At 55.9% G+C, this 23,145-nt stretch overlaps 2 protein-coding genes across 3 annotated transcripts in view; one reads left to right on the top strand and one right to left on the bottom strand.

Moving 5' to 3' along the window:
* The window catches only part of LOC120237880 (keratin, type II cuticular Hb1-like), a 7,488-nt gene extending 4,788 nt beyond the window's left edge, over positions 1-2,700 (top strand). The window contains exons 4-8 of the mRNA XM_039241342.1: positions 230-394; positions 656-781; positions 1,035-1,255; positions 1,428-1,459; positions 1,974-2,700. Of these exons, the coding sequence (XP_039097273.1) occupies positions 230-394; positions 656-781; positions 1,035-1,255; positions 1,428-1,459; positions 1,974-2,149 (720 nt within the window). The 3' untranslated portion in view covers positions 2,150-2,700. The remainder of the gene's footprint in view (positions 1-229; positions 395-655; positions 782-1,034; positions 1,256-1,427; positions 1,460-1,973) is intronic.
* A 1,249-nt stretch (positions 2,701-3,949) lies between these two features.
* KRT7 (keratin 7) lies at positions 3,950-22,214 on the bottom strand. 2 transcript variants are annotated; one of them, XM_039241396.1, is made up of 11 exons: positions 22,037-22,214; positions 19,748-19,915; positions 18,552-19,231; positions 16,942-17,153; positions 14,828-14,888; positions 13,581-13,676; positions 11,742-11,906; positions 10,647-10,772; positions 7,683-7,903; positions 4,614-4,648; positions 4,085-4,251 (listed from the first exon to the last, which is right to left on the bottom strand). In XM_039241396.1, the coding sequence occupies exons 3-11, from the start codon at positions 18,879-18,881 to the stop codon at positions 4,085-4,087; spliced, it is 1,413 nt and encodes a 470-aa protein (XP_039097327.1). In that variant the 5' UTR covers positions 18,882-19,231; positions 19,748-19,915; positions 22,037-22,214. The 2 variants fall into 2 exon arrangements, with proteins under 2 accessions (XP_039097328.1, XP_039097327.1); XM_039241397.1 differs by lacking the exons at positions 19,748-19,915; positions 22,037-22,214 and having other exon boundaries at positions 3,950-4,251; positions 18,552-18,881.
* Between the last annotated feature and the right edge of the window lie 931 nt (positions 22,215-23,145).

The following is a 23,145-nucleotide window of genomic DNA, read 5'->3' as shown; positions in this document are numbered from 1 at the left end:
AGGAGGTGAGGGGCCGTGGTCCAGGTGGAAAGCAGCTGCCAGCCTGAAAGAGGAGGCTTTGGCTTGGCACTGGGTTGGCCGGGGATTTGGGGTGGCCCGGAGGCTACGTTCCACGAGTCTGTCGTGGGAGCTGGGGCAGAGACCAGGGAAGGGCTGAAGGTCAAGAAGATTGGGTCCACACTGTGGTGTGTGAGGCTGGGATGTAAGCAAGGTCTCCCACCATCTGCAGGAGATCCGCGTTCTCCACGCCCACATCTCCGACACCTCGGTCATCGTCAAGATGGACAACAGCCGGGACCTCAACATGGACAGCATTGTGGCTGAGATCAAGGCTCAGTACGACGACATCGCCACCCGCAGCCGGGCTGAGGCCGAGTCCTGGTACCGCAGCAAGGTGAGGGGCACAGGACACCTGCCTCTAGGCATGACAGTGGGAGGGAAGCCAGGTATATATTAACAAGGCCTCTTCTGTCTGGGGCTTCTGGCCCTAGGGATGGTAACAGAAGGGCACACAACTCTCAGGTTCTAGTGTCTGGGCAGGGCTGCCCTGTATGGTTGCACAGGCTGAGCTCTGTACAACCTCCCAACCATCTGTGGGGTCCGAACGGGAGGAAACTCCATCCTGAGCCTCAGGAGCATCTCTGCTTCCCCCCAGTGCGAGGAGATGAAGGCCACGGTGATCCGGCACGGGGAGACCCTGCGCCGCACCAAGGAGGAGATCAACGAGCTGAACCGCATGATCCAGAGGCTGACCACCGAGGTCGAGAATGCCAAGTGCCAGGTATGGGTCGCCTGGGGCCTCCCCAGGGCCACACAGGCAGTGAGTGCCCCAGATGGGTCTCACCATTCATGATCCAGCTTCCTTGCATGACAAATGTCCCTGGTTGTGGTCCCTCAGGGGGACTCGGTTAATGAAGGGGAGACACCTGTTCTTGGGGTGTTCCCATCTGGGGGAGGGGAGAGACTGGACATCCCCAGGAAATGGACCGAGAGACCCAGGACCATAACCCACTCTGTTCTCTCCTGGGCCCCAGAACACCAAGCTGGAGACGGCAGTGACCCAGTCAGAGCAGCAGGGTGAGGCGGCCCTGAGCGACGCCCGCTGCAAGCTGGCCGAGCTGGAGGCCGCCCTGCAGAAGGCCAAGCAGGACATGGCCTGCCTGGTCAAGGAGTACCAGGAGGTGATGAACTCCAAGCTGGGCCTGGACATCGAGATCGCCACCTACAGGCGGCTGCTGGAGGGCGAGGAGCAGAGGTGAGAACCACACCTGTGAGAATACCTCTTCAATCTCCCCTGAACTGTGCTTTGAGCCAGGAGCCCATTTGCCTATCATTTGCATCTAATTTGCATCAAATTTATGTGGAGGTCAGGGGTTGTGAGCATTGCTCTCCCCAACTAATTTTTGTCTCTTTGCTCTCCCCACAAGGTTGTGTGAAGGCATTGGTGCTGTGAATGTCTGTAAGTAATCTACACTGTGGGTTCTGAACTGAGGGTTCGGGGTTCCTCTGGGCCAACTTTTTCTTAAAGGGCCAGATATTAAGGCTTGTGAGCCATCCAGACTCTGTCTCAACTACTGGACTCTGTCACTGTAATGTGAAAGCAGCTACAGCCATAAGCAATACCTAAGGAGTACATATGGCTTGCTTCCAATAAAACTTTATTTACAAACATAGGAGGCCAGCACAGGCCATAGTTTGCAACCCTGAAAGGAAGGAGGGAGTGTGGCAGTGAATGATTATGAATTAAATAGCTTTTTCCGCCTATAGGGAGGGCCTGGGAGAACAGTTTTTCAAGGATGCTTGAGGCCTGAGTGCAGGAAGGAGTGCCCAGGGGTGAGGGTGTTGGGGGGGAAGGGAGAAATAGAAATGAAACGGAGGCGCTCTGAACAAGAGTAGGGAGCCCCTGCCAGTAGGCAGGGGCCGCCAGCAACGACCTCGCACAGAGACTAATAAGCCCTGTTCTCCTCCCGCAGGCGTCAGCAGCTCCCGGGGCGGGGTGGTCTGCGGGGACCTCTGCGTGTCCGGCTCCCGGCCCGTGACCGGCAGCGTGTGCAGCGCCCCCTGCAGCGGTAACGTGGCGGTGAGCACCGGAATGTGCGCGCCCTGCGGCCAGAGGTGCAGCAGCAGCTCCCTGGTGCGGTTCTCGTAGTGCCCCCCGCTTTGTAAATGCATGGCTCTCGAAGTCAGCCGTCCCTGCCTTCTGCGGCGGGTCCGGGAGCAACCCCAAGTCCCGGGGCTTGAAGCGGAAGGGCTTTGAGAACCTGCGGGCCTGACCTGTCCAAACTGCAGCCTTATCTTCTTGCGTCTCCTCCACCTTCTCCCTCTCCTTCGCCCTTGCTCTTCGGAATTTCTTCCGGAGAGGGCCGGCCTCCCCGCCCAGCTGGCTGCCTCCCTCCTCCTCCTCCTCCCCCAGCCCCAGGAGGCTAAAATGCCTGCCTTCCCAGCCGTGGGCAGAAAGCCAATCCTGACTCGGGCTGCTCTGGGAGCCGGCCTGGCACAAACCTGTGGCTTCTAAGGGACAGACTGGCCCCAGGTCCCGTGGGCTGTGGACACGCCTCTAATCTCCTGGGCCTCCCCTGCCTTCCAAACCCTGGCGGTGACCGAGGCCGCGGCTCCACGGGGACATCTCTTGGTGGCTGCCTGGGCTCCCTCTCCCTCTGCTTTGTGTCCACGGTTCCAATAAAGCTCATGGGCCATATATATCATGCGCTCAGAAAAGCTCCCTTCTATGCCTCCGCCTGTGGATGTCCAGCCCGGTTTGGGCCCCTCAGAGTTCGCAGCCCAAGGGGAAGGAGGGCTGTCTCCGAAGTGCCCTGCCCCTGCCCGAAGGCCACATTCACACAGCCTGAAGGCTGCAGAGGGACCTGCAGGCAGCCCCAAATACCCAGACACTGAATGCAAGGAGGAGCTGGAAGGGAAGGGAGAGAGAGCAACCAGGAGGAGACTCAGCCAGGAGGGCCAGGGCCTGGCTCTCCTGACACCTATGCTAGGGAACTTTATCACTCACGGCTGGTGGGACACCGAAAGTCCACTTCCCCCACTCCCCTGTTCCACCTCCACCTCAATATATGAAAATTCCTGACCATGGGATCGAATATAGACCACCCCTCCCCCTAGAAACCAACACTCTCTTGATAGTCCCCCCTACACACGCCACCACCATCACCCCTGAGGCGTCCCAGACCCAGAGACCTCTCCACTACCCCCTCCCCACCATCCATCCCTTGTGCTGTTGCCCATCAGGAACAGATAGCCCCCATAGACCCTAAAAACACCCCCACACTCACACAGATGCACAGACTCCCTCCCCCCCCCCCAACACACACACACAGATGCTCTTATCAAGCAGATAATACACAGATGCCCCTCCCCCCACCAGGGGATCTAGACTCTGGGACTCCTTGAGCTTCCTCCTCCCAAACACACACAGATCTCCTCTTGCCGCCATCCTCACCCTCACAGAATCCCAGACCCAGAAGTCCCCTCCAGGGCCTGAGGGCCTGGCAGACCCAACACCAGCAAGGGCCAAGGGCGGGAGTTGGCTGGTGCGTCCGAAACCCAGGCCCGTGGCCACTGAAAGTCTGGGGCCTTCTCACAGCACAGGACATGGGGGTGGGGGTATGCAAACAGCCCTCCCCTCCCTGGGCAGGGGAAGGCTTCAGTGCCTACTTCCTGGGCAGAGCTGGCCTTCCCTGGGGTGTTTCTGGGCTTCAGGAGAGGGGCTGGACTCAGTCCCGCCCTGGGAAGAGGCCAAGGCCTCTCATGGGCTAAGAAAGAGCCACGCCCCTCAGAGCACCACCACCACGTCACCAGGGTGCTTTCCCAGTAGCCTGTACAAGTGGCTTCTCGGTATTCACAGCAGACCCCAACCTGTCCAGAGCTTCTTCCTTCCCACGGCTCCCCAACCAGCTTATGAAGCCAGGATCCCGGAGCCAGGATGGGTCTCACCCAGGCTTCAGAAAGGCTGCTTTATTGGAAGCGATTCTGACATCACTTTTGAGACGGCCTGGCCCTCTTGGGACCAGTGATGGGAGTCTTCCTGGGACCGTGGGGGGCAGTGCTACAGGTCTCCACACATCAGAGCTCATTTTCGGACGCTCCTGTGGGTGGTGGTGGAGGTCCTGGTGGAATAGGACTTGATGACCCCGGGCACCCCGCCGCTAGAGAAGGTCAGGGCATTGCTACCCATGGTTCCTCCGAAGGCCAGCCTGGCCAGCCCGCTGCCACCTCCGCCGGTGGAATTCACCACAGCTGTGAGAAAGGGGAGGAGGGCTCATCAGGTCAGCATGGGGGCCCCCACTTGAGGCCCCACCCCTCACTCCACCCTCCCCTCCTGCTGTACCTGTCCCTCCCCCTCCCCATTGCCTCACCTCAACCCCCCCTCCCCAGCCACTACCACTCTCCTCGGGGCCTGGGACAATGCACCACTGATGTCCCCCATGTCCCTGGGCCATTGAGCCTGACTGGCTGGGAGCCTCAGGGCACCTGCTAAAAGCTGGTGAGGGAAAGAAGCTCCTGTCCCAGACAAGGCCAGGCCCTCAAGCCAACGTGCCATCCTGTAGACCCAGTCTAGTCCAGACAGCACAGGAAATGGGCCGCAGCCAAGGACTTACCGATGTTCACAGCTCCTGCTCCATCTCCGGCCAGCCTGGGGGCAGAGGAGAGAGACCCGTGAGAGCCGCTGAAGGACGCCGTCCTGGGCCCCTCCATCCAGGCACCAGGCAGCACTGGTGTTCCCTCCCTGTCCCCACACATTAGTCTTCCTTCCACCTTGTTGCAGGAAGGGGACGTGACCTTGGGCAGTGTCTCAGAGCCTCCATTTCCTCACCTATAAATCGGGCCTAACTCAGTCCCGGCCACGCAGACTTGTTTGCGAGGGCTAAATAACATCATGAATTCACCTGAAGCCCTGAGCACACAGGATTCGGTGAATGGTAGCTGTTATTATTTATGAAGACAGTTGCCTCCCCTGACCAAATAATAACGTCTTCAAAGCGGGCCATAGCTTACTGATGCTTGGGTATCTGGTCCCCCACATGAAGTCTGGCATGTAGTAATTACTCAGTACGTATTGAAATAATTAGTGAATTGGAGATTTCATGAATGCAGCTAGGGAGCAGAAGGTAGTCAAGATGGCTTTAAGCCACCTCTGCTGGAAATAGGAAAGCCATGGGAGACAGCTGGATGTGTTTGTTTTGTGACTCACAGCTCCACTGTCACCAAGCCCTTGGCCTTGGGGTTGAGTTTACTCTGCAGTGGGGAGGGGAGACCTCACTTTACTTAGAAGGAGTGAGGGGAGCCCAGCTGGCCTCATCATTCCCAAATCCAGGAAGGGGGCAGAGCAAGGGCCAAGGGCAAGAGATGGATATGCCAGGAAGCTTCCAGGCCCCTTGCTCAACTGGCCCCTGCGAGTGCTGGTAATTGCTATTAGTTGTAGGAGGGGAGGGAAACTGGGTTGCAATTAGGCTAGCAATTCCATGTAATGATTTCTGGCACCACGCCTCAAGGACACAGAAGGAAGAGACCTGAATGTCTAAGGCTCTAATGATGGGTGTGATTTTCTTTTCTCATCCCAACTATCTGTTTTGGGGCAATGTGATATTTGTAACTCTGTATTCTTAAACGAAGGCACCCCAACTTGTATGAGTTCCTAAGATCACAAATCCTAGGTCTGCACCTGGGAAGAGTCCAGGGGGTGAGGGATAAAAACACGAAGAGTCCATCTCCATGTCTCCTAAGAGTGGAGAGAGGACCGTTTCCTCTTGGAGAACCAGGATGTAAGCCCCGATGGTAGCAACCGACCCTGAGATTAGGCTTTGGAGGGGGGAATGTTTCCACTCTCTGTGTAACCTTGGCCATGCCACTCCCCATCCCTGAGCTTCAGCCTGCTCAGCTGCCCATGGGAAGAAGAAGATCAGGCCCCGTTCTAAGGGTCCCCAGCTCTGGTTCTATGAGGAAAAGAGGCCCAGGGTATGTGTTCCCAGGAGAGTGCTGTCCCTGGACCTGTGGTGGAGATGGGTGCAGAGATAAGCATCACAGCTGGGATAGTTGGCCTCTGGAGGGGCTCTGTGCCCCAGATCAGCTGCTCTCTCTTCTCAGAGGCTTCTGTGTTCAATCCCTCTTCCCGCAAAGCCTGGGTGCCAACCCAGGTAGGGGATGGGTCAACTGTAATAGCAGAGACTGGTGTTCTTCTCCTTCCTCGACTCACATATCCTATAACCATGTTTCTTCTCTCCCTCCTCCCTGCAGCCAGGTACTCTACCCTAGCACTCGCTCATTCCTCCATTCCTTCCTCTCCATTCATTCATCCTCTGGCCTCTCCGGCCCCTCAGGAATAATGCTCCCAAAAGAAAAAGTTCTGTGTAAATTCAGCCTTTTATGAATGCAAGTGAGTTGTCTCTAGGTGCTTCCTTTGCAAATGTTTGGTCTCCTTGGCCTCCGTACAATCTCCCCAAGGGCAGAAGCGTGTCTTTTTTGTTTTGTTTTGTTTTTGAGTGAGAGAGCGCACAAGCAGGGGAGGAGCAGAGAGAGAGGGAGACACAGAATCCGAAGCAGGCTCAGGCTCTGAGCTGTCAGCACAGAGTCCGACGCGGGGCTCAAAGCCATAAGCAGTGAGATCATGACCTGAGCCAAAGTTGGACACTTAACCGACCGAGCCACCCAGGCTCCCCAGAAGCCTATCTTACGAATTACCTATCTCCGTGCTGGGTTCCACTAAGGCAAACCATGGTGAGTCCTACTTCCAAGCCGGGGCCCACGCTGTTCCCTCTCACCCTCTCCAAGCCCTAACCTTCACCAGAGGCACAACTCTAAAGCCTTGCAAATTGACTGAATGAATCAACCAACCCATCAGGGCAAGAATGAAGGCCCAACATCACAGACATAGGTTCCAAGTCTTTCACAAAGAATTCCTATAACACTGACCCAGCCCACCCTGGTCTCTGGCAGCAGGAATGCAAATATCTCTGGGACCTCGCCACATTCAGTCAACATCCTACGACTTAGCACTCAGTTATGCAGCGAGAAGCAGCCTGGCATTGTAGAAGATGCTTGGACCAGGAATCGGCAGAGCATGACTGCACACCTGACTTGCCCTTTTAATTCATAAAACGAAACCACAGTGTCCCCTCTGTAAACTAGAAACCATGCCCGCCCCACTTACCTCAATGTGTTATGAGGATCAAATAAGACAACCCTGGGGGCGCCTGGGTGGCTCAGTCGGTTAAGCGACCGACTTCGGCTCAGGTCATGATCTCACTGCTCACGGGTTCGAGCCCCACATCTGGCTCTGTGCTGACAGCCCAGAGCCTGGAGTCTGTTTCACATTCTGTGTCTCCCTCTCTTCTCTGCCCCTCCCCCACTCTCACTCTGTCTCTCAAAAATGAATAAATGTTAAAAAATGTAAAAAAAAAAAAAAGATGACCCTGGCCACACATATGAAGGGGCTGTTATTACTCCAGCTTTCTCATTCAGCTTTACTTCACGTGGTTTTTCCTACCACAAGGTCATCTTATCAAGGGCAAAGAAGCAAGCATCAGCTATTCTCTCCCTGCATTTCCTGTCCCTCACCCCCGTGCCTTGCAGAAAAGAGTACACAGGAAATGCCTGTGGATGGATGAATGGCAAGCCCCAGTCCCGACTGAGCCCCAGAAGGATCCCCTTCCTGGCTTCTGTGACCTCACCGGCTCTCCTCGCCCTCCAGCAGCTTGCGGTAGGTGGCGATCTCGATGTCCAGGGCCATCTTGACGTTCATGAGCTCTTGGTACTCGCGCAGCTGCCGCGCCATGTCCTGCTTGGCCTGGTGCAGGGCGGCCTCCACCTCGTCCAGCTTGGCCCGTGCATCCTTGAGAGTCAGCTCCCCGTGTTCTTCGGCCTCTGCAATGGCAGCCTCCAACTTGGCACACTTTAAGCAATAGCACAGCTGTGAGCTGGGGGCGAGGCTTCACCAGTCACTGCCTTCCTGCCTCCCCAGTCGGCAGCAAGCGCCGGGGCAACTGGCTCAGTGGTTTTATTGGCACCATCCTACTCCTCCAGCACCGGGAACCCCAAGGATTAAAAGCATAGACTGACACCCAATGCCTCGGCTCCAGTTCCAGCTCTACCACTTAGGAACCACATGATCTTGGACACATCAACCCTTCAAGGCCAAAGTCTCCTCTCTTCTAAAACAGCAGTAACCCCGGTGTCTACCTCACCGGGAGACTGCAGGGATTAAATGAGGTACTACACACAAGTCCCTGGCACAAGGTCTAGCATACAGTAAGTGCTTAATAAATGCTATTGTAATCATTATTATTTTTTGTCAACCACCAATCTGTTCTCTGTTTCTAGTTCTGTTTTTTTAGATTCCACCTATAAGTGAGATGATACAGTATTTGTCTTTCTCTGACATCTTTCGCTCAGCATAACGCCCTCAAGGTTTGTGTTGTCGCAAATGGCAGGATTTTTTTCTTTTTCATGGCTGAGTAATAGTCTCTTTTGTGGCTGAATAATATAATATAATATAAAATATAATACGTAACATATTATGTATGTTATGTATATTATTATATATGTAACATAATATGTAATGTGTGGTGTGTATTATAATATAATAATGTATTATATAACATGTAATATAATATATATAATATCACACTTCCTTTATTAATTCATCCATTAATGGACAATTTAGGTTGGTTGCATGTCTTGGCTATTGTAAAAAATGCTGCAATGAAGATAGGGGTGCAGGTGTCTCTTTGAGACGGTTATTTTATGTCCTTTGGATATATACCCAGAAATTGAATTGCTGAATTGTATGGTGGTTCTATTTTTAGTTTTGGGGGGAACTTCCATACTGTTTTCCACAGTGGCTGTGCTAATGTACATTCCCACCAACAGTGCCCAGGGTACCCTTCCCTCCACGTTCTTGACAACACTTGTTACCACTTACTATAATCACTATAATTAATAAATGCTATTAGGATTCACACATGCCCGTCCCTCCATTCCCCAGCCGGAGGAGATCCAGAGCCACGGGATCTTCGTTGAGTCCCCAGGATTCAGGCAGCTGGCCAGAACAAAACCCGTCTTCAAAACAGGTCCAGGTCAGGGGGATTTGGAGCAAAGGGACACTACTTAGAACCCCCAGACCCAAAATGTCTGATCAACAGCCCCCCTGGTTTGGGCCAGGTTGGTTGGATTCATGATGGACCAGAGACGCCGCTTCCTCCCTCCCCAGCAGCCCAGCACTCCCCCTGCCTCCTCACCGGCCACTCTCTGTCCTCAGACCCTCCCTTGTCTCCAGTGAGCCCTGCCCCCCCGGCCAGCCTTCCCGATGATCCTGGATCCTCTCAGGAGGCCCTCTCCTAGCCACCCGTCAGTGCCCTTCCCTATCCCACCAGTGCCCCCTTGGCCAGGGCCACCTGGCTGCCTCTGGGCCCCTCGATGGTGGTCACCCCAACGCCGGGGCCCGGCTCTGCCGTGTTGTACAAGAGCAGAACCAGACGTGGGAGAAGCTACAGGACTTGGGAAGCCGGCACACGTCATGTTGTGCCTCCCCTCCTGGCCGGGAAGCTGGCTGGCTTTGCCAGCGGTGCACAGTCCTGCATCTGTGCCAGGAGCCCGCCTCCGCCCTCACCCTCGGGTCAAGTGGCCTGCAGGGCTCCAAGGGGCCGGCCTTTCTGGGTAAATCACCCCCACCTCCCGTCCCCCCAGCTCAATCTGGAAATGAGCTCATTGGAGCTGTAGCACCAGTTACATGCCCTGCCTCCCCACTGAGGACACCCGCCGAGGGCTTCGATGCCCTGTCTGTCCCCACACCTTGGGGGAGAGCTGCCCCACCCCCTCCTCAACACCTACCCCCTGCTAGCTACACAGCACACCCTCCCTTCAGCCTGTCTCAGAAGCCTGTGCCCCGGCATGGGCGCATTATTTATATTTCAGTGGGGGTGGGAGACAGTCAACCACTTAATGAATAAGACAGAAAACCAGAGAGTGATAGATGTTTCGGGGAGCTTCCAAAACACTGCTGACAGAGTGGCTGGCTATTGAGGAAGCCACCTCTGTAAAGGGGACTTGTGTCCAAAACCCCAGGGATGACGAAGGGGTGGCCGTGTGCTGAGCTGGGAGAGCCACATTCCGAGAGGAGGGAACACCAAGTGCAAAGGCCCTGAAGCATGAACGTGTCTGGCAAACGCAAGATGCAGGAAGCAGGCTAGTGTGGCTGGAGCACAGTGAGAGGCAGTGAGTGGTAGGGAGTGAGGGACAGGACCTTGTGAACCACACTAGGGTGTCTGCTGGACTCTGTCCCTCGAATCCCTGCAGACTGCGAGCCCCCAGGTACGGCACGTTGCACCCAGAGCGAGGCGCAAGGAGAGTGCTCAGTACCAACTTGGTAACGAAGGGTGGCTTTTCTCGGGCTGGGCAGCCTGAGTGTCCCGCCACAGGCTCTATGTCCAGCTAGGACTCCTCTCCTCCCTCTGGTCGGAGCCAGGAACTGGCCATGAAAGTCCTGTCCTGGAGATTTCACGTGGGCTTGTGAGATCTCGTGGGGCCCGCGAGACTTGAGCTGCACCAGCCTCGGGGTGGGAGAGCTTGTTCTCAGATGGCCGCCCTTCACGTACCCCAAGAAACAGGGAGGAGCAGGGAAGAGGGCTTGTTCCCACCTGGTTCTTGATGCTGTCGATCTCAGCCTGCAGCCTCTGGATGGCACGGTTCATCTCTGCAATCTCGTTCCGAGTATTCCGGAGGTCATCCCTATGCTTCCCAGCCTGGGCCTGGAGGGTCTCAAACTGCAGGGCCGCACAAAGACACATGGTGGGAAGTTGGTCAGAGATTACAGGGGACTTCTCCCTTGTCCCATCCAACGAAGGCCCAAGGTTCTGAGTGATGAGACCTCCCAAGAAGCCACGCTCTGACCCCCAGCAATCTTCACACCCTGCCAGCAAGCGAGCTTATCAGGCAGTGGGGTGTACAGGGGTTTGCTTCCCTCCCTTTCGGGATAGGAAGGGCAAAGTTGGCTCCCTGGGGCCCAACCCCATTGATCCTGGGGCTCCACCCATCCCATCGTATCCCACGAGCTGGAGAATCACTTGATGTCTGAGATCCTCACCTGTTAAACAAACCCCTATTAAAAACACACTTATTAAAAACATCAGCAGCACCCATTCTGCAGATGGGAAGAATGAGTCCTGGAGAATGGAAGCCACTGCCCCAGGATCATACAGCAAGTCTGAACCCAGGTCACCTTGTTGGCAATCCTGTGCTCTCGCCCATGTCCCGTGGATGACTCCCTATCTCGCCAGAGACATCCCTCAGCTGCTTTAAATGCTGCCTCAGGCTCCCTACCCCAGAACACTGGTGTACCCCCACACTCCCTCAGCACCTGCATAGTCAGCCACCCTGTCTCCATACCGCATGTGTACTGATCAAACCTCTCTGGTCTGGAGACCTAGGACCCAGGATCTAGTCCCTACCCTTCCATCTACTAGCTATGTGGGGTTAGGCAAATTACTTGACCTCTCTGTGCTTCAGGTTCCTCTACCCTGGCCCCCCATTTGGTTGGGATCTCTTCCTGGGGAGGGACCTGGCCTTCACATCTTCTTCTTCCCAGGGCACTGGCGAATACCATAGACTTAACCACTGGTGCCTGCCAGGACACTGGGACCCACACCCTAGAGGCTTGAGACAGGCGAGGAGTAAGGGAAGCTGCCACCGAGGACCCTGCCAGGAAGAAAAGAGGACCCTCAGCAGCCTCACACCTTGGTCTGGTACCAGGACTCGGCCTCAGCCCGGCTGCGGCTGGCGATGTCCTCGTACTGGGCCTTGACCTCGGCGATGATGCCATCCAGGTCCAGGGAGCGGCTGTTGTCCATGGACAGCACCACGGACGTGTCCGAGATCTGGGACTGCAGCTCCGCCAACTCCTGCGGGGACCAGATGGGATGTCAGGACTTGGGGCAGGACCCATCCCTGTTCCGGCATCCATCCCGGGACCCCGCCCCTCACACTAGGGGAAGGCAAAGGGAGAAGAGGTCAGAGTGGGTGCGAGTCACCAGGAGGCGAGAAGGCACAGACCCAGCACCTGCTAAATAGCCCGCCCACCTCTGGCAGCCAAGGGAGCCCATTAGTAACTTCTCAGTAAGAGTCTGATGGGATTCCAGCAGATAAAGAAGTGACAGAATGTGATGAGCTGTAATTGCTCCTTCTGTGAGCTTTGGTGTGGCATGAGCTCAGTTGTGAAGCAGATCACTAGGGGGCGGGTGAAACAAAATATCCCACCCTATAACGGAACTCTCTCCAGCCTTCAAAGCTGATGATGTGATGGGGCGCCTGGGTGGCTCAGTCAGTTAAGCGTCCAACTTCAGCCTAGGTCATGATCTCGTGTTTCATGAGTTCAACCCCAGCATTGGGCTCTGTGCTGACAGCTCAGAGCCTGGAGCCTGCTTCAGATTCCATGTCTCCCTCCCTCCCCCTCCCTGCTCATGCTGTCTCTCAAAAATAAATAAACGTTAAAAAACTAAAATTAAAAAAATTGATGATATGGCTGTATGTATAGCCATGATACACCATTACATGAAAAAAAAATATGCTCCTATTTCTATTAAATATATATTTCTAAATCTCTCTGTGTGTACAGGCACAGAAAAAGTCTGAAAAGGTAGATATCAAGATGATAAGAACACAGATAAATGACCTGTTTTCAGTTTTGTGCTTGACTTGATTTTCTGGATTTTTGGCCATGAGCATGTATTTCTTTCATAATGAGAGGAAAATAATTAAATCCACATATACATATATGTGTGCACACATATATATACAGAGACACGCATATATATAACATGCAACAGACGCATGAAGGCCTGAGCAGAGATCAGAACACCTGTAGGACACCCTTAAGAAGCCAGCCCCTGCATTAACACACGTGGAAATTCACTGAGGGGCTAATGGAGGCTGGACGTTCACAAAAGCCAGACTGAAAGGAGTTGAGAACTGGTCTATAATTAATCTCATGTATAATAAAGTCCCAGACCAGCCCTGCCAGATGTCTGGCTATCCTATCTTCTGCTGAAGGCCAGAGACTCCCACTGATAGGAGTGGAGAGGTTCTAGATCCCCAAACGGAAAAATCGCTGAAAGCCCAAGGCAGGGGAAGAAGGAGTGAAAGAGACCACAGGGGCAGGCAGAGTGGCCTGTTGGTAGGAGGCCACCCATCCTGTCCCTCTGGGCATAAACCCCTAGGCACTCCAGTCTCTCCTGACCGCCTGCCCAGCCCACCCAGCCCACCTCTGATCTCTGTCACAGCCCGGGATCCCTAGACATCCTCCTGGTTCCTTCCAAGCCCTCCCTCCCAACACCCCTCTTAACAGTGATCCCATGTCTCAGGAAGGCCAATCCTAACTGACCCCACCCTGCTCTGCTACCCTCAGCCCCTCCTAAACTGTCTGCCCACCATGGATTCCTGAATCCTGAAAAGATAAAGAAGAAGATAAGTGTGTGCGCACACACTCAACACACACCCAGACAGCCCAGAGGCAGACGGTAAGCCCCTGGGTTAGGACACAGAAGACATGACGTGGCTCCCACATCCCAGGTTCTCACCGTCTCGTAGAGGGTCTTGAAGAAGCTGATCTCATCATTCAGGGCATCCAACTTGGTCTCCAACTCCACCTTGTTCATGTAGGCAGTGTCCACGTCCTGGGGCGTGGGAGGTGGCGAAAAGGGGTAGACAGACGCCACGGCTTCATACGCAGACCGTTTAGCGGAATGGGAGCAACCAGCACTGTCCAACCCACAGGCTCAAACACCAGGGCCCCACCAAAAAACATACCATTTCTCCAGACTGTGCGACCTGGCCATAGGAGATTCCCCTGCTGGGCCCTCCCAGGCTACGCGAGGAACATCATCTCTGTGCATCATTCTAGGCACCGTACTGGTGCCTGCCTTCCCAGCACTGGTAGCCCAAAGCAGCCTGCAGCCCCAAACCTGCCACTCTACCAGTTCCTGGCTGGTGGCCTGGACACAGCCCCGGCTCTCCCACCTCCTAGCCATGTGACCTTGAACAAATCACTTCAACTCTGTGAGCCTCAACGTCTTATGAAAGAGGAGAGCACAAAATCCTTCAGACTGCAGGATAAGGCTTGTAGACAAGGAGGCTCTCCAGCCTAAATGCAGCTTAGGAAACTGTGACACAGGTAAGCCACAGATAACAGTGCAAGCCCAGGTGACCCTGGGGAGCCACACATTCCTGTGCCCAAACTCCAGTGGGTAAGGCCCGCTTTTATTCATCCCCAAAGTTCCTAAATGCACCCTGGGGCAGGTTGTCTTCATGTGGATAGGCCATGAACACTGAGTTGCCCAGTGAGTGGACTGAATTGGAATCTGAAATCAAGCCCCTCTAAGATATTCCTAGGACCCTCCAACCTCGGCTTGCACTTCTCCAGGGACAGGGAGGTGGCTCTGCCTCAGACAGCCCATCACATTCCTTCCGCAAATACTTGAGCCCTGCCGTTTGCCAACCTTTGTCCGTCGTGAAATGTTCTGACTGTGACAGAGCACTTCCCTACTTGGGCTTGAAGTCTCCCTTACTAACCTGCATCTTTTGGTCTTAACTCTAACTCCTCAAGGCCAAAAACAAGTCTAGTAACTCACCAGACATGCACACAGACACAGGAGACAGGCCGTGTATGAGGGCCTGGCTTCCAGACTTCTCCTTCTCCAAGCCCATCGCACCCTTCTTGTAGTACCACAGGTCCCTACTGGCTGACTGCTCAGGTGTGAGGGCCACATGGTCCCCCCCATATGTTCTCAGACAATGCCCCCCACACCTGGCCTGTCTGCCCCCTCACCTTTTTCAGCACCACGAACTCATTCTCAGCAGCCGTGCGACGGTTAATTTCATCTTCGTACCTGCAGGAGACGGAGGGTGCGTGGTGTGGGTGCAGCTTTGCCTCTGTCCCCCCTCCTATCCAGGTGTGGAACCCTGCCCCGCATTGACTTCACCCCTCCTTCATGACACGCCTGGGAAAATGGGTGTCAGCTGTGCAACCAAATGGCCCTGACTTTCCCGTATAGCTATTCCTGAGGCTAGGAATCCCGGCACGGGATGAAAACGGGGAGAGGAGGGAATTCTTAGGAAGTATAGGACGAAAGCTGCACATCATAGGAGCGAGAAAGCAATAGTAAGAGCCGTGCTTAGGGACTACTTCAACTGGGGTCTGCGCTGCTAGGCGCTAACCATGGATTAGCTCACTTACCCCCCACAGCAACCGCGTAACAACGGTACCATGATCAGCAGGAGGAACAGAGTGGGACATAATCTGTCGAGTCACTACGTTAAGTGGCAAAGCCCAGACTTAAACCCTGGCCGTCTAGCTCTAGCCCCATGCCCTAACGGCTACCTAATCCCACCTTCAGGAGGCAAAGAAGAAGCCCAACACAGAGGAAACTTACAAACTCAGGAAGAGGGTGCAGCCAAGTTCTGGGGAAGAACCAGACCCCAAGCAGGCGGTCTGGCTCCATCCCTGCTTCCACAGGGCACCCCCTCCCCATCCCTCCTTCTCCCAAGAATCCAGCCCCACCTGTAGGAGGACACTGGCAATTCAGGACACAGAGCAAGAGATCACTTGGGCCTGACCCAGCATGTATGTAGGAATTTTTTTTTAAAGCATCAGAAACAGGAACGCAGCAGTGCCCAAGGACTACAGGAGGGCAGCAGGGCAACTATGACAGAAGCAGGCAGAGCTCCTCCGGGTGCCCAGATGCCCAACGCCCCACTCCCTCGGGTTCTATAGAATAGTTGTGGAAATATCCGGAAGGCCATCTGTTCGCTCTTGCCTCAGCACCACGCTGCTGAGCCCAGAAGGTACACAAACAGGCCCTCACTGGGCAGCTGCCCCTCCCTGTGCCCTTCCCAGGCCTCCCTCGGCCCCAATCCTGAGCTCAGCCTGGCTCTACAATCAAGTGCTCTACACGTAGGCTCTGGAGTGAGGGTGTATGTGAGTGCACGCGCACGCGCACACATGACAACCGAGGCTCACTGGTTGCCCATGGCTTTCTCTGCTCTGCACCTGCCTGCTTCCACCTGCTGCGGGATTATTGCTGTTGACTGTCGCTCTAGGGAAGTAGGGGAGTGGGCACCCTCCACAGAGGCCTTTTTGTTTGTTCTGCCTCCGGTCACGGCTCGGCTGAGTCATGGACCTCCAGGGCAGAGCACAAAACTCACTCACTGCTCCCAGCACCACTGGGCAGTATGCTAGGGTGGGGCTCGGCCCAAGCCTCTGGCTTCGGTTTCTCTTCAGTGGCACAAGGGAATTCAGTGGGCACCTCAAAGGCTTGTCCTTAAACGCCCCCCCCATCTTCCAGGCCCCTGCATGCCAGCCTCCTGTCTGTTCCTGCACTGACCCGAGCCACCCCTCAGCCTCTGCCACCCTCCCGTGGGTCACAGCAATCCCTCCTCTCCTTGCTTCTTTCAGTCCCACGTCAGCTCTGTGTCCCCTCCCAGGAGTCAGGGGCCCGACTCTCAAGTCCTGCAAGGTGATCTCCATCAGGACCTCGAATCTCTCTGGTCTCTAACTCCTCATCTAAACAGAGGGGCGGTTCTAGAATAATCTGTAAGGGCCCTCCCCATTCTGAAGCACATCTGTCACAGGACACCTTCAGTCCTACCCTGTCCTGAGGCCTTAGTCAGGCACCCAAAGCGAACAGCGCTGGTCGGGGCTGAGCGGGGATATCTCCCTGGGAGGAAGTCGGGTGAGAAGACTCGGAAGCAGCACCCCAGGAACAAAGAGAGGAAAGGAGAGACAGGGAGTGTGTTGGTCAAGGCCTTCCCTTCAGGGGTTGCTGCACTGAGCAGCTACACCCTTGACCGCTAAGCCCAGAAGGGGCTCGCCGAGAATCAGCCAGGAGGGGTGCGGGGCGCGGGGTGCGGACGCCCCAGGGCACAGCGCGCTGGGGCCAGTACTTGTTCTTGAAGTCCTCCACGACGTCCTGCATGTTCCGCAGCTCCACCTCCAGGCGGCCCCCTTCCAGCTGCAGCCCGTCCAGCTGCCGCCGCAGGCCAGCAATGTGGGCCTCGAAGAGGCTGGGGAGGCTGCTGCTCTTGGCCGACCTCTGCTCCTGCAGCAGGGTCCACTTGGTCTCCAGCAGCTTGTTCTGCTGCTCTAGAAACCGCACCTGAGGGGGAAAGAGGGGGAAACTCACGAGGGGCAGGCTATGTCACCCACACTGGGCTTGGGAGGGTCTCCACCCACCCAGCACAGCCCATGCTCCCAACCTCCCCTAAGCCATTGGTCCCCTCCTCCAGGTCTCTCAGTCTTAAGTGTCTTAGAGCATGACCCAGGGGTCAGGTCCATCCGGTCCCCAATGTGTCCCCTCCCACCTATGTCCCCCACCACACTGCAGAGGACCTTCTCCGCCTCCCTCTCCAAAGGGCTGCCCCTTCCCTGTCTGATCCTCCTCCCTCAGGATCCTCTCTCCGCCTGCCCTTTCCTCCGAGGTCTCAGGACAGGATGCTACAATCAAGTCGATGTAAAATGAGCACCTACTAGATGCTCAGCCTGGGGCCTCAAACTAGCAACTAGGAGCAGCAGGACCGGGGGGGGGGGGGGGGGGGGGGGGGGGCTGCAGACAGTAAGGTAGAGCGGCTCAACAGCAGGGGAGGACCCTGGGCCTGGGAGAGGCTTCAAGAGAACCTCAAGGATGTACACAGTGTGAATGGTGAAGGGGAGGGCACGGGGCGGGGAAAAGAGACAGCTACATCAAAGCCGGGGAGGTCTGTACCCCGGGAGGGAGGAGGCCCTGGCCAGAGGGGCCTAGCTGGGCTAGCCCTTAGCTCCTGATCCAGCTCCACTCTGCTCCCCTTCGCTCCCCTCCTAGACCTCCCGACAAGTCTGCTCCTCCCCTTCCCAACTCTCACTCTCTCGCCCCCACTCCCTCCCCCACCCCTGTGGGACCCAAACATCCAGGAAAAAACCCTTCCAAATGGCCCTTCCCCTGGGCCTCTCAGTGTCCCCTCCCCCTCCCGGGGGGGTGGCTATCTCCAAGGCACTGGCTCCCACTACCAAAGGGAGACCGGAGGACCAGTTAGGTGGGCAGGTGAGGCAGGGAGCCTCCCTCCCTCCTTCTAGCCCTTGATTCTCAGCATCTGCCCCAGCATGAGCAGGAGGAGGAGGGGGGATCTCCTGAACTGGGAAGGGGTGTGTCACCCCCGACCCCCATCTCTTACTCCACACAGCCCCCTCCCAGAGAAACTCCTGGCCCTGGTCTCTGGAGCTCCCAGCCTGAATCGGCCAAGAACCACAGCCAACTCACAGACACCGCGCGAGCGGCCAGCTGGGGCTGCCTGACAGACTCAAGCCCACATCCTGGGAAGAAAAGGCAGGGCGATTTGGGCAGCTGTCTGGAAGAGGAGGCTTGGAGACTGAGGGGCGGAAATAGCCACAGGGCTCACGAGAAGGAGAAAAGTTCCTGATATTGGCGGAAAGAGAACGCACCAGGCCTGCCGGCGGCGCCTGGCTCTGGGGCGACTGTTGTGGCCCCGAGCGTGGCTTGGGGCACAGTACGGCCGCTCACCTTGTCGATGAAGGAGGCGAACTTGTTGTTGAGGGTCTTGATCTGCTCTCGCTCCTCCTTGCGCACCTGCTGGATGGAGGGGTCGATGTCCATCCGCAGCGGGGTCAGCAGGCTCTGGTTGATGGTGACCTCGCGGATGCCGGCGCCCACCGGGCCCCAGTGGCTGGAGCGCACGGACGCCCGCGGCCGCGTGGCGCCCAGGCCGTAGAGGCTGCGGCTGCTGAAGCCGCCGCTGCCTGGGAGCAGGGAGCTCAGGCGCACCTGGGCGCCGGGACCCGGGAAGGCGGCGGAGCGCGAGCTGAAGACCTGGGAGCTTAAGTGGATGGACATGCTGGCTGGACCGGGCTGGACCTAGTGGCGGGCTCGAGGGAGCCGAACTCGCTGACCTCCCGAGGCCCGGTGGCTTTTATCCGCTAGGCTCCGGCGGATCGGCTTACACAGGTAGGGGCGGGGCTGGCCGCCGGCCACCCTTGGCTGCTGCAAGGCCCCTCCCCGGCCACACTTCCGCTCCCCGAGCCCAGGCCCCAGGCCGTGCTTTTGGGTCCAAGCTGAAAGGTCCCAAGTAGGGGAGCAGGGCCGTAGACCCCCAGCGCCCCGGATGCGGGCTGAGTGGTGGGAGACAGCCAGCTGAGCGGATCTGAAACAGGTTCAGTGTTCCGGGAGGAGGCTTGGCAAGATTCCTGAGGCCAGAGCAGAGAGATCAAGCCGGAAAAGACTGGGGGAAGGGGTGAACAAAAAGTTCTAGTCTAGGAGTCAGCCCCCAGCTCCCTTCCCCAGGCATTCCAGAAAGGCATTCCCTGACAGCCCCCAGCCCCCAAGTCAAGTTCCTCCTTGAGAGATCAGCTCAGTTCTTGAGTAATCTGACCCCAAGGTGGCCTGGCCTAGCTAGTTTCCCTGGCCATTCCACCTGATTTCCTTATAGAAACTAGGCCAAGTGGGCACGACCCCTCTTTGGTCCCTCTCTTCACTCCAATGGGCATCCAAAGCCCAGAGACGCTGTGGAATGGTCGCCTTGGGGCCGTGCTTCCCCCCCACCCCTAAGTCACATTCCTATCCCCTTAATGTATTTGCCCCTGGACAAGGGACACCTTGTGTAGAGGAAAGGGACACCTGCGGGTAGTTGGGACACTTTGTGGATATCTGTACACTTCCGTGTGTACACGCCTGCAGACCACTGGGCTTCTCTGTGTGCTCACCTGAGACGTGCGTATGTGTCTGTGAACGGTCTTGTGCAGGTTGAAGTCTGTCTTCGGTGTGTAGTGCGGTGTCTGTGGATGCACGGCTGCACACTTGTGTAGGCAGCTCTGAGCACTCTTGGGTTTGCACGCACACACTCCTCCCCATCTTCCACTGCCACCGTTTGCCTGTTTAAAGGTCCCCAGCTCTTATCGTGTCGCCCACCAAACAAGACCCAGTAGATTCAAACCCAATCCGAGATGGGGAGAAGCATGGCGCTGGGACAGGGGGCACTGGACCGAGACAGCTTCAGAGGGTTCCTTTCTGGGAGCCGCCAGCCAGGCTGGCCTAGCACTCTCCACACGGCGTCGCCCACACCCCCCACCCCGTTCTCCCCAGAAGCGGTTCAACGAGAGGCACCACCTAAGGAGCCTCTGGAAGAGACAGCTGACAGGTCTCCAGCCCCCTAGTGAGCAGGCCAGCTTGTCCACTCAGGCCGAGCCCTTGGGGACATCCTGGGTGGAGGTGGGTGGGGATGGAATGTCCTTCCTGGTTTTCATTTCAGGGAGATAAGAAGGATTTCCAGTGAAGCTGATCTCACAGCAACTCCTACCTACAGAGTGTTCTCCATGGAGGCACCCACCCCCAGCCCTCCCTCCGCTCCCTATTGGTGTTGGGACAGCTCAGGCCAGAGGCAGAGGGATGCCCATGGAGACTGCCAGTGGTCTCTGCTGTGGGGTGTGCGTGTGTCTCTGCACGGGAGAGAGAGATGTAACCTGGAAATTGTCAGTTGTAGTTTGGAGAACACACGGATTTCCTGGCCTGGTGATATTTGCAGTCATGGGGACCCCACTCCTCCCCAGCCCCCACCCCCAAGCCGGCTAAAGCAACCAACTGTTTAATTTACACACACACACACACACACACACACACACACACACTCTCCAACTTCCTTACCCCTCAGGGCTCCTTCTCAACTCTTTTCCCCACTCCCTCCTACCTCAACCCCCTACCCCTTAAACCTCACAACTCCACCCATGTTCTGCAGCCCCTCCTGCCCCCTCCCACCCGCAGCCCCCACAGGACCTGCCCCCCACCCACCCTTGCACTTCTCCCCTAGAGCCTGGCCCGAGCGATCTTGGGCAGAACACTGCTGGTGACCTGCCGTGTGACCCCGGACAAGTCACTGCCCCTCCCTGGGCCTAGTTTCTTCACCAGAGAAGAAATCCCAGGGTTCCACGGTGAGAGGGAGCTGGGAGGACGTTCAAAGGAGGCTTGCCAGGTCTGGCCTCAGCCTCCCCTTGACTAGTCTCCACCCCCTCAACCTCAGCATCCCCTCCTTGAAATATTCCCAGCAGCCCCAGCCCTGCACCCCAGGCTCCTCCCGCCTCTGCCTCTCGAGGCTGGCAGGCACCGCAAGCCCACTCCATGCCAGGCCGGCTGCACACATAAACACCCTCTGGAGGGCCTCCTGAGGAGCCGTCCACACGGAGAGGCTGGGGAGCGCATTCCTGCCTGCGTGAGTGCACAGCACAGAGGGCCACCTGAATGCCTTCTTCCAGTGCAGCCCATGCCTCTGCCGGCGTCACAGAGACCCCCCCCTTAGGACATTTGGGGCAGAATCTTAAGACAAGATAATCCCCGAAGCCTGAAGCCTCTCCTAGTCGTCTCTTTCCTGCGCAGAAGGCTCACCCCATCTCTGTAGTGTCGTGTGACACACGCACACCCACCAAGCACAGGCTCAGTGGCCCCTCACTCCCTACCTGGCTTCCCACTGCGCCTCCCTACCCCCCCCCCCAGCTCCCAGCCAGGAACCAACAATGGCTTGGCTGTACTAAACCCGCGGGGGACACTGTGGTCCTGCAGCACCCCCCCAGCCCCGGGAGGAATGGGCTGCTCCTCTCCTCTCCGTAGAGGCGATGGGACACTCTTTTGCCTCCTCCCTGCACTTTCAGAGCCATTCCTCACCGTCCATCCCCTGAAAACACAGCCTCTTGTTCCTAACAAAGAAAAAAAGCATGATTGGTTGTCATTAGCTTGGAATGCAAATGTTTGCAATCATAGCAAAAAAAAAACAAAAAAACCATGAAGCATTTCTGCACTGAACGTAATACTTTTTTTTTTTTTAAGTTAAATAGTGAAAGGCAACAAAGCAACATAAATGACAACCAACAGGCTACTTCCCTGAATATGTGATGCTGTCAAAAAAAAAAAAAAAGAAAAGAAAAGAAAAAGAAAAAGGCAACCCAGCAGGAAAGCGCGGGTAACAGACACAGATAATATGAGCTGGCAGTGCACAGAATACTTACTCTACAGGTGCCTGGCGCTGTCCTAAGCACATGGCATCTGTTCACCCGTGAAGTTCTCACAACAGCTTCTCATCCCAGCGTCATCGTCCCCATTTTAAGAGAGGGGACAGAGGCGCAATGAGTTTAAGAAAATGGCTCAAGGTCACACAGCTAAGACGTGAAAAATCCAGGATCTGAACTCTGGCAGTTGAACCACTAGATTACCCACAAAAAAAGAAAAAGAAAGAAAACCAAACAGCAGACATGAAAAACAAAATGCTCAACCTCACTCAAATTAAAGAAATGCAATAAGGATCACATACGGAAAGCCATATGCCCCATCAGATTGTCAGACTACAAAGCTTGGTAATGGTGACGGCAAACGTGTGGGCTTTGTCTCGTGTTCATGGGATCACCGCTTGGAGGTGAGTTGGCAGAGCTCTCAAAGTTAAAGTCCTTTGCCCTCCCCTCAATCAACAAAACAAATAAAATGAGTACACTTGTCCTTGACCAAGTACACCCACCGCCAGGAATTTATCCTACAGATGCTCTCACCAAGGTGCACACACATGGTCTCTGCTGCCCTTGGTTTCCATCAGCGAGAAACGGGCAACATTAGTGGGAAGAGATTAGGTGGACTAAGTTACATACTTTCAAAGGGTGCTATTTGCTGAAAAAAATCCTTTCTATGCTGATTGAGTTTTTGCCTTTATAAACTGGTTGCACAGATCCCTGCAGTATTTTTAAAAGCCAAAAAACTGTGGCTCGTCCCTGCTGGCCCCACAGTCAGCTCCTGACCTCCTGGCTGCTCCCTCACACCCACCAGGGACCCTGCCACGTAGCTCCCGGGGCTCCTCTCCAGCCTGGCACCCCCACTCTCCAGGCATATAGCCCACCCAGCATCTCAGCCAGACCATCCCTTAACTCCTCGATTCCAGCGATGTTCACATCCAACCTTTTCCTCTTGTCTCTGTCCATGGCCACGCTCTAGACCCCAAACCCCTCCATCCCTGGAGTGTCTGCTCTCACGCTACAGCACCAATCATAACTATCTCACTCAGCAGCTGGCTTCTTCAGCTGTACCAGCATCCCCAGGCCTGAACCCCATTATTCTGTTTTCTCCCCACCCA

Source organism: Hyaena hyaena, unplaced genomic scaffold (genome assembly GCF_003009895.1).
Source record: "Hyaena hyaena isolate Hyena2069 unplaced genomic scaffold, ASM300989v1 scaffold_192, whole genome shotgun sequence".
Taxonomy (NCBI): domain Eukaryota; kingdom Metazoa; phylum Chordata; class Mammalia; order Carnivora; family Hyaenidae; genus Hyaena; species Hyaena hyaena.
Note: the sequence above shows the minus strand (reverse complement) of the source record. Positions and strands in the feature narration are given on the sequence as shown.

Coding starts and splice junctions, on each gene's coding strand:
- KRT7 (XM_039241396.1), bottom strand. CDS start 18,881: ATGTCCATCCACTTAAGCTCCCAGGTCTTCAGCTCGCGCTCCGCCGCC. Junction 14,889..16,941: donor GTGGAGGACTTCAAGAACAA/GTACTGGCCCCA, acceptor CGTCTCCTGCAG/GTACGAAGATGAAATTAACC. Junction 10,773..11,741: donor AGTCCTGGTACCAGACCAAG/GTGTGAGGCTGC, acceptor GCGGCCCTGCAG/TTTGAGACCCTCCAGGCCCA.